This window comes from Loxodonta africana, chromosome 9 (genome assembly GCF_030014295.1).
Source record: "Loxodonta africana isolate mLoxAfr1 chromosome 9, mLoxAfr1.hap2, whole genome shotgun sequence".
Classification (NCBI taxonomy): Eukaryota; Metazoa; Chordata; class Mammalia; order Proboscidea; family Elephantidae; genus Loxodonta; species Loxodonta africana.
The window spans coordinates 122,165,789-122,179,066 of record NC_087350.1 but is presented as its reverse complement, the minus strand read 5'-3'; the positions used below and the strand labels follow the sequence as shown (position 1 = coordinate 122,179,066).

At 52.6% G+C, this 13,278-nt stretch overlaps 1 protein-coding gene across 1 annotated transcript; it reads left to right on the top strand.

Moving 5' to 3' along the window:
* The first annotated feature begins 9,752 nt into the window (after positions 1-9,752).
* Positions 9,753-11,484, top strand: LCN9 (lipocalin 9). Its single transcript, XM_023542195.2, has 4 exons — positions 9,753-10,205; positions 10,410-10,546; positions 10,954-11,027; positions 11,351-11,484. The coding sequence occupies exons 1-4, from the start codon at positions 9,948-9,950 to the stop codon at positions 11,473-11,475; spliced, it is 594 nt and encodes a 197-aa protein (XP_023397963.2). The 5' UTR covers positions 9,753-9,947; the 3' UTR covers positions 11,476-11,484.
* The last annotated feature ends 1,794 nt before the right edge of the window (positions 11,485-13,278 follow it).

Genomic DNA, 13,278 nt, shown 5'->3' with positions numbered 1-13,278 from the left:
TGCACTAGGAATTTGGTACTGAAGAGTGGGGTTGCTGCTCCAACAAATGCCTAAAATGTGGTAGCAGCTTTGGAATTGGGGAATGGACAGAGGCCAGAGGAATTTTGATGTGTTCAATAGTAAGATCCTAGTTTTCCTTGAAGAGACTGTTGGTAGAATTGTGGGCACTCGGGGCGATTCTGATGAGGGCTCAGACAGAATCGAGCTGTGCAGAAAGCTCTTTCACCGTGAGCAGAATGTTGCTAGAAATGTAGACATTAAATGTGCTTCTGGTGAAGCTTTAAAAGGCAATAAACATGTTATTGAACACTGGGGGAAATACAACCCTTGTTATAAAGTAGCAAAGAACTTGCCTGAATTATGTTTGAACGCTTTGTGGAAAGTATTAACTTACAAGTGATGAAGTTGGATATTTAGCTGAGGAGACCTCTAAGCAAGATTTTAAAGGGGCAGTGTGGTTTCTCCTTGCCACTTAGAGTAAAAGATAGATTTAAAAGTGAACTGTACAAAAAGAAGCCATAATTAAAAAATTTGGAAATATCCTATTGTAAAAACCAAGAGAGTGAGTCCTGGAGCTGACAGCGAAGGTGTGCCTACACAATCTCACGATAAAGAGATTAGGCCTGTGACCAAGAGACCTAATCAGCAGCCTCAGCAAGAACCCTGCTAAGGCGGTTTGGGGACTGTGGCTTCAGGAGACATCTAGGTCAATTGGCAACATAAAACCTGTTAGGAAAACGTTCTGCACCCCACTTTGAAATGTGGCGTCTGGGGTCTTAAATGCTAACAAGCGGCCATCTAAGATGCCATCAATTGGTCTCAACCCACCTGGAGCAAAGGAGAATGAAGAACACCAAGGTCACACGATAACTAAGAGCCCAAGAGACAGAAAGGGCCACATGAACTAGAGACTTACATCATCCTGAGACCAGAAGAACTAGTTGGTGCCCGGCCACAATCGATGACTGCCCTGACAGGGAGCACAGCAGAGGACCCCTGAGGGAACAGGAGATCAGTGGGATACAGACCCCAAATTCTCATAAAAAGACCAAACTTAATGGTCTGACTGAGACTGGAGGAATCCCGGCGGCCATGCTCCCCAGACCTTCAGTTGGCACAGGACAGGATTCCCGAAGACAACTCATCAGACATGAAAGGGACTGGACAGTGGGTAGGAGAGAGATGCTGATGAAGAGTGAGCTAATTATATCAGGTGGACACTTGAGACTGTGTTGGCATCTCCTGTCTGGAGGGGGGATGGGAGGGTAGAGAGGGTTAGCAACTGGCAAAACCGTCACGAAAGGAGAGACTGGAAGGGCTGACTCATTAGGGGGAGAGTAAATGGGAGTATGTAGTAAGGTGTATATAAGTTTATATGTGAGAGACTGACTTGATTTGTAAACTTTCACTTAAAGCACAATAAAAATTATTATTAAAAAAAAAAAACCCTGCTGAGGGTGGGATGAAATGAAGCAAAGCTGTGTGCCTCTTGGAATTCTACAGGCAGGAAACAGGGCAGCCCAAGCTCCGCTCAACTGCCCACAATTCTGGATTTCCATTCTGCCTGAATAACTTTGTTTGGACACCTGGAGTGATCAGCAACGGGAAGTTAATAAGAAGGAACAACGTTCAGCCCAGTATTTACCCATCACCTGGTGCCCATCTCACAGTGTGCCTGATGCCAGTGTGCTCCCAGGGTGTCCCGGGGCTGGAGTGAGGAAGGACAAGACGACACCCCGACATCTGGGCTGACCTCCAGATATCTGGCACCTGAGGTCTACCCTGGTGTCCAGTGTGACTCCATGTCAGCCACTGTCCCTGAGGGCCACTCCAATGTCCAGTGTGACCCCACATCAGCCAGTGTCCCTGAGGTCCACCCCAGCATCCAGTGTGGCTCCATGCCAGCCAGTGTCCCTGAGGTCCACCCCAGCATTCAGTGTGACTCCATGTCAGCCACTGTCCCTGAGGTCCACCCTAGTGTCCAGTGTGACTCTATGTCAGCCAGTGTCCCTGAGGCCCACCCCAGTGTCCAGTGTCCCTCCATGTCAGCCACTGTCCCTGAGGTCCACCCCAGTGTCCAGCATGTTGGGTCAATGTCCCTGGGGTCCACCCCAGTGTCCAGCACAACTGACATGCAGCCGATGGCCCTGAGAACAGACTCGGGAAAGACACCAGGTCCCACAGTTTTGCCGGTGCCCCCTTTCCTTTCCTGCACTGATGCAGGTCACAGGCTCGGAGCGCCTTACCTGGGGAGGGTCCTGCACGGGTCTGTCTGTTTCCAAAGTCCCAAGGATGGCAGGGGTGGTGGGGCTGAGACTGGAGCCAACTTGACTGCAGAGACTCCTGGGCTCTCCTGAAGGGACACAGGGCTGGCTTCTTGCTGTGACCTTTGTGGTGGGTCATCACCACATTCACCCCTGAACTCCACTCGTGTCTCCCTTCCCCCAGCCACTCTCAGGGCACAGCTGGAAGTCTGCAGTGACGTCCACATGGGGCTCCCCCTACATGGGGCTCCCCCTGTCCCTGCCGCCCTCCACAGGCTGCAGGGTGCCTGGCTTCAGATTCTGGCTCCCCTCTTTGACCGGCTGTTGGTCTTGGGCAAATTATTCAATGTGACTTTGTCTATTTCCTCGCTGATAAAATGAGGATGACAGTGGTACCTACCTTTATCAGGTCCTTATGAGGACTGAGTGAGTATAAACTGATAAAGAATGTTAGAGTCCTGCCTGGCATGTAGCAAGGATCACTGTGGGTTCCTGTCACACAAGGCCCACGTGGTCTCGCCCTCACCCAGCCTCACCGCCCCGCCACCCTCTGCTCTCAGCAGCTCAGCTGTGTGGCTCTCAGCTCCTCACACCCACCACGCTCAACCTGCCACAGGGCCTTCGCACATGCTGTTGTTACCACAAATCACAGGTTCCAGCTGCCTCGGTCATAAAGCCAGTGGTGAGACAGGAGGAGGTAAGCAGTAAGACGGCTTTACTGAACACTGGTATTCAAGAGACAGAGGGGGTTAAATTTCTCTCAAGTTCTGTCTAATTCTAAAGAGCTAGTGGGAGAGTTTTATAGGACGAAGGTCAGGGTTACCTAATGTTTTAATCACGCAGCCCACAGATGGTGTTATACGTCACAAAACAACTACAGGAAACTACAGGTATGCATTTGAGACATCTGGACTCCAATCGGTATATTTGTAACAGGCTAAAAAAACTCACATGACAATCTCTCGGCCAGTGGAACTCTCTTGCCAAGTCTACTCTGGCTGAGATGAGGAGCAAGAAAGAAAGTTGTAGATTAGAAATGTCGGGAGGCTGTCTTGTAGGCGGAAGGCCATTTCTCAACAGAACGAGGAAGGGAAGAGAGACCAAGGCCACAGGAGCTGAGAGAGCTCTGCACCCCTTTGGAAAAGACCAGCGCAGCTGGTGCAATAAAAAATGTTCTTAGAGATTACTTAGAGCATCATTATGGCGTTAGTCATGTCAAGCTCCCAATCACCCATTGTGAAGAGGAGAAAGCCTGCTGTAGGGTGTTAGGGTGTTTGTTATGTCAAGCTCCCAACCACCCATTGTGAAGAGGAGAAAGCCTGCTGTAGGGTCTTAGGGTGTTTGTTATGTCAAGCTCCCAATCACCCATAGTGAAGAGGAGAAAGCCTGCTGTAAGGTGTTAGGGTGTTTGTTATGTCAAGTTCCCAATCACCCATTGTGAAGAGGAGAAAGCCTGCTGTAAGGTGTTACGGTGTTTGTTATGTCAAGCTCCCAATCACCCATTGTGAAGAGGAGAAAGCCTGCTGTAAGGTGTTAGGGTGTTTGTTATGTCAAGCTCCCAATCACCCATTGTGAAGAGGAGAAAGCCTGCTGTAAGGTGTTAGGGTGTTTGTTATGTCAAGCTCCCAATCACCCATAGTGAAGAGGAGAAAGCCTGCTGTAGGGTGTTAGGGTGTTTGTTATGTCAAGCTCCCAATCACCCATTGTGAAGAGGAGAAAGCCTGCTGTAGGGTGTTAGAGTGTTTGTTATGTCAAGCTCCCAATCACCCATAGTGAAGAGGAGAAAGCCTGCTGTAAGGTGTTAGGGTGTTTGTTATGTTCAAGCTCCCAATCACCCATAGTGAAGAGGAGAAAGCCTGCTGTAGGGTGTTAGGGTCTTTGTTATGTCAAGCTCCCAATCACCCATAGTGAAGAGGAGAAAGCCTGCTGTAGGGTGTTAGGGTCTTTGTTATGTCAAGCTCCCAGTCACCCATTGTGAAGAGGAGAAAGCCTGCTGTAGAGTGTTAGGGTGTTTGTTATGTCAAGCTCCCAATCACCCATAGTGAAGAGGAGAAAGCCTGCTGTAAGGTGTTAGGGTGTTTGTTATGTCAAGTTCCCAATCACCCATTGTGAAGAGGAGAAAGCCTGCTGTAAGGTGTTACGGTGTTTGTTATGTCAAGCTCCCAATCACCCATTGTGAAGAGGAGAAAGCCTGCTGTAAGGTGTTAGGGTGTTTGTTATGTCAAGCTCCCAATCACCCATTGTGAAGAGGAGAAAGCCTGCTGTAAGGTGTTAGGGTGTTTGTTATGTCAAGCTCCCAATCACCCATAGTGAAGAGGAGAAAGCCTGCTGTAGGGTGTTAGGGTGTTTGTTATGTCAAGCTCCCAATCACCCATTGTGAAGAGGAGAAAGCCTGCTGTAGGGTGTTAGGGTGTTTGTTATGTCAAGCTCCCAATCACCCATAGTGAAGAGGAGAAAGCCTGCTGTAAGGTGTTAGGGTGTTTGTTATGTTCAAGCTCCCAATCACCCATAGTGAAGAGGAGAAAGCCTGCTGTAGGGTGTTAGGGTCTTTGTTATGTCAAGCTCCCAATCACCCATAGTGAAGAGGAGAAAGCCTGCTGTAGGGTGTTAGGGTCTTTGTTATGTCAAGCTCCCAGTCACCCATTGTGAAGAGGAGAAAGCCTGCTGTAGAGTGTTAGGGTGTTTGTTATGTCAAGCTCCCAATCACCCATAGTGAAGAGGAGAAAGCCTGCTGTAAGGTGTTAGGGTGTTTGTTATGTCAAGTTCCCAATCACCCATTGTGAAGAGGAGAAAGCCTGCTGTAAGGTGTTACGGTGTTTGTTATGTCAAGCTCCCAATCACCCATTGTGAAGAGGAGAAAGCCTGCTGTAAGGTGTTAGGGTGTTTGTTATGTCAAGCTCCCAATCACCCATTGTGAAGAGGAGAAAGCCTGCTGTAAGGTGTTAGGGTGTTTGTTATGTCAAGCTCCCAATCACCCATTGTGAAGAGGAGAAAGCCTGCTGTAGGGTGTTAGGGTGTTTGTTATGTCAAGCTCCCAGTCACCCATTGTGAAGAGGAGAAAGCCTGCTGTAGGGTGTTAGGGTCTTTGTTATGTCAAGCTCCCAATCACCCATTGTGAAGAGGAGAAAGCCTGCTGTAGGGTGTTAGGGTCTTTGTTATGTCAAGCTCCCAATCACTCATAGTGAAGAGGAGAAAGCCTGCTGTAAGGTGTTAGGGTGTTTGTTATGTCAAGCTCCCAATCACCCATTGTGAAGAGGAGAAAGCCTGCTGTAAGGTGTTAGGGTGTTTGTTATGTTCAAGCTCCCAATCACCCATAGTGAAGAGGAGAAAGCCTGCTGTAGGGTGTTAGGGTCTTTGTTATGTCAAGCTCCCAATCACCCATTGTGAAGAGGAGAAAGACTGCTATAAGGTGTTAGGGTGTTTGTTATGTCAAGCTCCCAGTCACCCATTGTGAAGAAGAGAAAGCCTGCTGTAAGGTGTTAGGGTGTTTGTTATGTCAAGCTCCCAATCACCCATTGTGAAGAGGAGAAAGCCTGCTGTAAGGTGTTAGGGTGTTTGTTATGTCAAGCTCCCAATCACCCATTGTGAAGAGGAGAAAGCCTGCTGTAGGGTGTTAGGGTCTTTGTTATGTCAAGCTCCCAATCACCCATTGTGAAGAGGAGAAAGCCTGCTGTAAGGTGTTAGGGTGTTTGTCACATTAAGGGTAGAAGAGGCTGCTCAGCCATACCTTGAACAGAACCTGCACCATTTTCTAAAGACTAGAGATTAATCACAGCTTATACAGTTACACTAAAACAAACGAGGAAATATATTCTCTCTAATATTAAAACACTGGAGAAAATCTGTTTTCTCTACTTCACTGTCCCCTAGCCTGCAGCAGTCTTCCTCCTCCCCCTCTTCACCTTAGTGACATTAACGTCTCCTCATCCGTCAGAGTTCCGCATCAAGCCTCTTTCCTTCCTTCATCTGCAGACACCAGGCCCTTCGCTGGCAGCTGGGTGTCAGTGGGCCTCACCTCCCAGGGGGGTGGTGCTTGTTAGTTGCCATCGAGCCGGCCCCTGAGTCTTGGTGACCCCACGTGACAGAGTAGAACTGCCCTGTGAGGTTTTCTAGCTCTAATCTTTGTGAAACCAGGACTGCCAGCCTTGGAGCCAGGGGGTGGGCTGGAGCCACCAACCTTTCTCTGAGCCGCCGAAGGCTAACCGCTTCCGCCACAGGGCTCCTTCTCAGGGCGACCCTCAGTAATGGTCGGGGGCTTGCTGCTCCTTGCCTGGGGGAGGGCCCTGTGTTCCATGGGAGCCCTGGCGAGACCCTCCTACCAGCCAGTCCCCCCAGTCTCCCCTCCCTCACCAGCCATCCCTGTCATCTGGGCAGAGGGCAAACCAGGCGGTCAGGGCAGAGGTGGCCTGACTCAACACCCCTGCCCATAGCCCCTCAGGTGCCAGTAGTGTTCTGTCCCTTTTTAACACAAAATGCTCTTGTTTGTAAATCCTTAAACGCTTGAGAATAAGACCCCTCCCGTTACCGGGCAATGGCCTCGGTTCCTGTCTTCCCGTAGGAAAGAATTCAAACGCTGAGACAAATAGTGCCAAGCAAGTAGAGGTTTATTAGCAAGCAAAGGGTCAGTGGGGAAAGTACACTTGACTAGGAAGCGTCGAGCGGGCTACTCAGGTAGAGAAAGAATCTGGGAGCCCCGATAGTCGTTTTCTTAGGGTTTTATACTCCTTTTTTTACTTGATCTGCCTCTGTTAACATTTAAAAGCCAGGACAAGATCCCCCCCACAACAAAGACCGTTTCCTTGGCTTAAGGTTTAATTACCAAATTAGAGATCATACCAAGTTAGGGACTTTATCAGGTTAAGAGCTTTATCAAACCAAAGACCGCTGTAAAGATCATTTCCTTGGCTTAAAGTTTGACTATGTAGGGACCATCTTATTGGAGGAATGTCACCACCCCCTGTCTCTTCCTCTTCCTGAGTGCAAGCTCTCCCCCTCGCCCTTACACTCCCTTCCTCTCAAAGAAGAAAAGAGGCGCCCAGCCCGCCCGCAGGCACCCCGGCAGCAGACTGGGCCCGCTGTGCTCCCTTGGGTAGCCTCGTAGTGCTGGACTCCTCTGTGGTGTGACCTGCGTGCTAGTCGGGGCTGCCTTGCCTAAACTCAAGAAGGCAGGTACTTGCACCGCGTGTTCCCATCGCGGGCCAGGACCCAGCTCAGTGCGACAAGAAATGAAGGAATGAGGGGTGGGGATGCCCCAAGCCATCTGCGGGAAGCATTCAGAGACCTCAAGAAAAGCCAAACAGAGCTCAGAATCGGGCGCCCCCAGCCTTGCGCCCCCGACTCCGTCCGCGCAGTTGTGTGTTAGAGATGCCGTGAGAAATTTCAGAGGGAGAGTAATGCACCACGGGGCCAACTCCTAGAAACATCTCTTGCCCCAATTTAAAGTCGTAAAAATCATCAAAACAGACATTATCTTTTACAGTGGTTCCTCTGGGCCAGTCATTTAAATAAGTAGATTAAGTGGTTCAAGTGGGTGACCCTTGTCTTTTCAAGGAGCCTTTTTCGGGGAAGCGTGCCAGCGGGATGGAGAAGGCCCCCCTCCCCGCTGTCCCTGCAGAGCCACGCCTGGGGCTAGCCCGCGCCTGCTCCGCCACCTGGTGGCGACTTTAAGTGCAAGTCATGCCCTTAAAAAAATGTTTTAAGACATTTAGTTTGATGGAGAAAAGTATATGATTTATTCAATTTTTTAGGGTTTTTAAAAAGTATTTTTTATTTGTTGTTGTTGGGACTATACACAGCACAACATACACCAATTCAAGTTTGTACACGTACAATTCGGTGACATTGGTTACATTCTTCCAAGTGTACAACCATTCTCGCCCTCCTCTTCTGAGCTGTTCCTTCCCCAGTAACATAAATCCGCTGCCCCCTAAGGCTCCTGTCTAATCTTTCCAGTTGCTGCGTCGGTTTGATCCCGTATAGATAGTTCTTAAAAGAGCGCAATGCTCAAGGCAGACATTCTTTACTAGTTAAGCTACAGTACCGTTTAGTTTTAAGATGTCAGGGGTGTTTTTGGTTTAAGGTTTAAAGATGATCTCAGGGCAACATTTTCAGGGTTTCATCCAGCCTCCATGGCTCCAGAAAGTCTGGATTCCACGAGAATTTGAAATCCGATGAAAAGAATCTCAACTACGGTATGAAGCTATGAAGGCAAAACTTTTTCAGAAAGGAAATTTAATTCATTCCTGGCTGGAACTGCGCTCTCGTTTTCAGAAATTCCGGAGAGAAAGATCTCCAAGAAGGAAAGCCTGATTTAAATCTTTGAAAATGTTTTAGTATCTGCTGAGCCTCAGACGGAAACCCTGGTGGTGGAGTGGTTAAGTGCTGTGGCTGCTAACCAAAAGGTCGGCAGTTCAAATCTGCCAGGTGCTCCTTGGACACTCTATAGGGCAGTTCTGCTCTGTTCTGTATGGTCGCTATGAGTCAGAATTGACTTGACAGCTACGGGTTTGGCTTTGGTTTTGTTGAGCCCCATATGGAGCCCTGGTGGCACAGTGCTTAAAGTGATCATCTGCTAACCAAAAGGTCCGCAGCTTGAATCCACCAGCCACTCCTTGGAAACCCCATGGGACACTTCTGCTCTGTTCTATAGGGTCGTTATGCGTCAGCATTGGCTCAGTGGCAATGGGTTGTTTGGTTTTTGGTTTTGAGTCCCAAGTGGATCTAGTCCACCCAGAGGCACCTTGGAAGAAAGGCCCAGTGGTCGACCACGAGCTGCTGTTGAGTTGATCATGGCAAAGGCAGCCATTGAAGACCCCATGCAGCACAGTTCTGCTCTGACACGTGGGGGTCACCTTGAGTTGGGGTCCACTCGGGGCCAAGTGGTTCCTGGTAGCAAGACCAGAAACCCTTGGATCCCTGCTATGTCCCACTCCCACATGATTCTGGAACTTTCCGTGGCTTCAAGGCAAGGCTAAAAAGAGCACGGCTGAACAGGCTGAACGGAAGGACAGAGGACAAGAAGGCCTCATAAGCTCAGATTACTGCAGAGGACGGACACAGTGGCTAAGCAGCCCCATTCCCGAGGGCCTTCCTGCCCTGGGCCCTCTCTGTCTCCACACCCCCGTCTTGAGGAAGCTGCCTGACCTACCAGCCCACCTTGGGCACATACCAAGGCATGGATCAGTGCCTCCCAGTACAATACCTGCCCAGGGCAGGCAGACGCATCCCCCTGCACTGGGAGACAGGGGTTATTCCCACTGCCACATCTGTCTGACCCCCCGATCTGTGTTCTCCAGCCCCTGGCCTGAGCCCACCACCTCTCTCTTCCTGGTCCTCCTGCTGCCTCCAGGGCCCTGTGGACACCCCTCTCCCACTCCCTAGATCACTAACTCTTCCAAGAGGTTTTGCAGTTTGACCCAAGTTCAGTCAGGTGCTCCCACCCAGGGCAACACCAGAGCAGTGGGGTCAGAGGGCAGGAAGCAAGATGGGGGGAGGTTTGGGGCCACATCCCTCCCAGGCTCTCCTGTCCTGCAGAGCCCACTATTCAGTGCCCACAGCCTGGGGGCCACGTAAGTGCCCTGTGGGGCCGTGTCCACAGCACCTGACATACTCCTCCATCAGACACCCTTTTGGGGGCCCTCGGTGTCAGTGAACTCAGTGGTCCAGCCTGGCCTCAGAAGGGTCATGGTATGGGGGGAGCAGCAGTCTGTAGTCTTGGCTGCATTCCTGCGGCAGGAGGGCCAACTGTGGACAGGGACTGCTTTGGGACAGAGGCCAGAAACCGCAGGTTCAGAAGGGGATAAAGGCAGTTCCAAGGGCCAGGTGCCACCCACCCTGAGGATGGCCCTGCTGCTGCTCCTGTTGGGCCTGGGGCTGAGGCTGGCCACTGCCCAACAGCTGGACATACACAAGATCGTGTACTGGAACTACGACATGGCCAAGGTGGGTCTGGGGCCTGGGGCTGGGCAGCACCTCGGGACAGGTGTCCTCCTCGGCCTGGTTATCTGACCTTCAACATGGTCTACAGCTCCCCAAGGGGCCCAGCCTGGATGGTTAGAGGGGCCGGGCCCGGAGGGAGGCCACTGCCCTGAGCAGCCAGCCCCCGGGCCCCTGTGGCCCTCTGCCCACAGAAGCACCTGTCTCCAGGTCTCGGGGGTCTGGTACTCCATCTCCATGGCATCGAGCAACATGAGTCGGATCGGAAAAAACGGGGACCTGCGGGTCTTTGTGTACAATATTGAAAGCTTAAAAAATGGAAGTCTGAAGTTCAGTTTCCACTTCATGTGAGTGGACCGAGGGGGACCCTGGGAGGTGGGAGTGGTAGCCGAGACAATAGGAAGGGCAGGAGTGTGCCAGAGTGGGCAGCAGACGGCCTGGACCTGGGTCAGGTGAGCCAGGGACGGTGGTGACCTGGGCAGGCCCACGGCTCTGGCTGGGTGTCTTGCACCATGAAACGGGTGAGAGCACCAACCCCTCCCGAGGTCATGGTGAGGGGCAGGTGAGCTGAGGCGTGGGCGCTGGCTCACAGGGGTCCCGAGAGAGCGGGGGCCAAGGGCATCTGGACTGGGCTTCCTGTGGCTTGGCGCAGGAAGCTTTCTGCCCCTCGGGCCAGGGGGCTGCAGGCTGGTGGCCACAGACCCCACGCTGCCTAGTCCCACCCCAGGCCCAAGCCTCACCCCAGGTGTCTCAGGCTGCAGGGGCTGTGTGAGCAGTTGGCCGTGGTTTGTGAGAAGACGGGGAGGAACGGCGAGTACACCATCAACTGTAAGTGGAATAGCCTTCCTAAAATCCACTCGTCTGGTAGCAAAGTTCCCCTTCTCCAGACAGCTCCTGCCGGGCAAGCACTGACTTAGGAGAGTTCATGGGGACCCTGGGGGCTTGACCCAGGAAGCAGGGCATGTATGCGTTCCAAGGGGCAGGAGCATTGGGTCTGCAGATGACGGGGAAGACTGTGCCCCACCACTGCTGCCCCCGACCCTGAGGGTCCCCATCCTACCTCCACGCTAGCCCACACAGCATGCAGTGAGCTGGGGGTGACGCCCTCCCTGGTGGGTGGCTGGCCGCTCTGAGCCGGGCTGTCTTCATAGATGAGGGAGAGAACGCAGTGCTCATCCTGGAGACAGACTACAAGTTCTTCATCACCTTCTACCTGCGCAACCTCAGGGACCGCACCCAGACCCATGTGCTGGCACTCTATGGTACCCCTCCCTGACCTCTGCGGTCCACCGTACTCCTTCCTGACCCCCTCAGGGTCTACGGTATCCCTCCCTGATGCCCCAGGATCAACAATACCCCTCTCTGGCCCCCCTCCATTTACAATACCCCTACCTGACTCCCCAAGATCCTTCGGCTGTCCCCCCTGCTTGGGGGGGCCAGCCAGGGCTACCAAGGACCCGTCCTCCTCTGGGAGGGGGTCTTGCCATGGCCCCGAGGTCTGGCCAGAAGCCCCCCGCTTCCCCCACAGCCATGCCAGCAGGGTGAGGGGCCTGGGTCCAGGGTGCCAGTGAGGACCCCAGCCGTTGCCATCTGTGCCAGGACGGATCCCGCAGCTGAGCCCCATCTTCCTGGACAGATTTAGGAAAATATGCCAAAAATATGGACTTGGTCCAAACAACATCATCAAGCTGAGCTATATAGGTGGGTATCACTGCTCTCAGCTCTTGTGCAAATGCCAGTGACCCCAGGGAGGGGTCTGTGAGAAGAGGCCATCAGGCTCAGCCCCACCAGCTCCTTGGCACGTGGTCCTGATGGTCTAGAGCATAGGTGGTTAGGGTGGAAACATCTGCACAACCCAGGCTGAGAGCACCGCCTGCGCTGTCCCCCCAGATGTCTGCTCCAGGTGGTAGACGACAAGCCCAGGCGTCCCCTCTGGTGCGTAAGTGGCTCTGAGGCACAGGGCTTGGGGGTGCTGGGGGTGGGGGGCATTGGGAATGGAGGGACACTTGGGGTGGGGGCAGCACTGGGGTGGGAGCAGGCAGCATGGGGGTGGGGGCAGCACTGGGGCAGGGGACACCAGGAGGAGGAGTTGGGGTGGGGGGAGGCAGCCCTGGGGGTGAGGGAGGCACTGGAGGAGGCTGGATGGGACAGGTGTGGGGCTAACGTCCTGGCCTGGGGTTCCAGGCCCAGAAGGGCCACGAGAGCCACTTCTGGAAGACCTGTCTCTGCAAGTCTTTGCAGGCACCGCCAATCAGGAGGGCATAGGGTCTGAGCAGACTTGAACTCCAGCCCTGGGGAGCTTCCTTCAGCTCCATGGCAAAGACCACACACGGGGTAGGGGGCATTAAACTACATACACATGTCGTCCCATGGCTCTGGAGCCAGAAGGCTGGCCGTTCAGGGGCTCTAGGGGCCATTCCCTCCTTATCTCTTCCAGCTTCTGTGGCCGCATCTCTCCAATGTCTGCCTGTCACCATGTGGCAATCTTCCCCCAACTCTCTCTCCTCTCTTGCCTGTTACAAGGTCATATGCCATTGAATTCAGGGCCCGCCCTGCTCCAGAATGGTCTCACTGGAGCTTTACCTTAATTCATCTGCAAAGACCATTTCTCCTAATAAGGTCACGTTCACATGTTTCAGGGTTTAGGACGTTCGCCCACCCCATTCACCTACCCCAGGCCACTTCTCTGAGCCTGCTCCCCTGCTCAGGAACAAACCAGGCCCAGGGAAGACAGTGCCCCTCCTTCCACCACACTGGCCTGGCTGGTACCCCACTCTCCCAAGTTGTCCCTTCTAAAGGCACCTCTACATACAGTTCCAGTTCCACAAGTTTCAACAAGCTAGTTCGGGTCAGGGCCCTGCGGTCCCCACACAGGAACTGAGCGGTAACCGGCTGAGAGCCTCTGTCCTCTCCTCTTCCCTGGGCTCTTGTTCTCCTGGGAAGGTTATGTGGAGGGTCAGCGTGGGGGCAGGCATCCATCCGCTCCACACAATTCACGTTTTGGTAAACACATGGGTGGTGCCAGCCAATCTATGGTTATCTTATGGATTAAAGGTGGTTATCCTTTGCCAATCTATGG

Coding starts and splice junctions, on each gene's coding strand:
- LCN9 (XM_023542195.2), top strand. CDS start 9,948: ATGGTATGGGGGGAGCAGCAGTCTGTAGTCTTGGCTGCATTCCTGCGG. Junction 10,547..10,953: donor AAGTTCAGTTTCCACTTCAT/GTGAGTGGACCG, acceptor CAGGTGTCTCAG/GCTGCAGGGGCTGTGTGAGC. Junction 11,028..11,350: donor CGGCGAGTACACCATCAACT/GTAAGTGGAATA, acceptor CTGTCTTCATAG/ATGAGGGAGAGAACGCAGTG.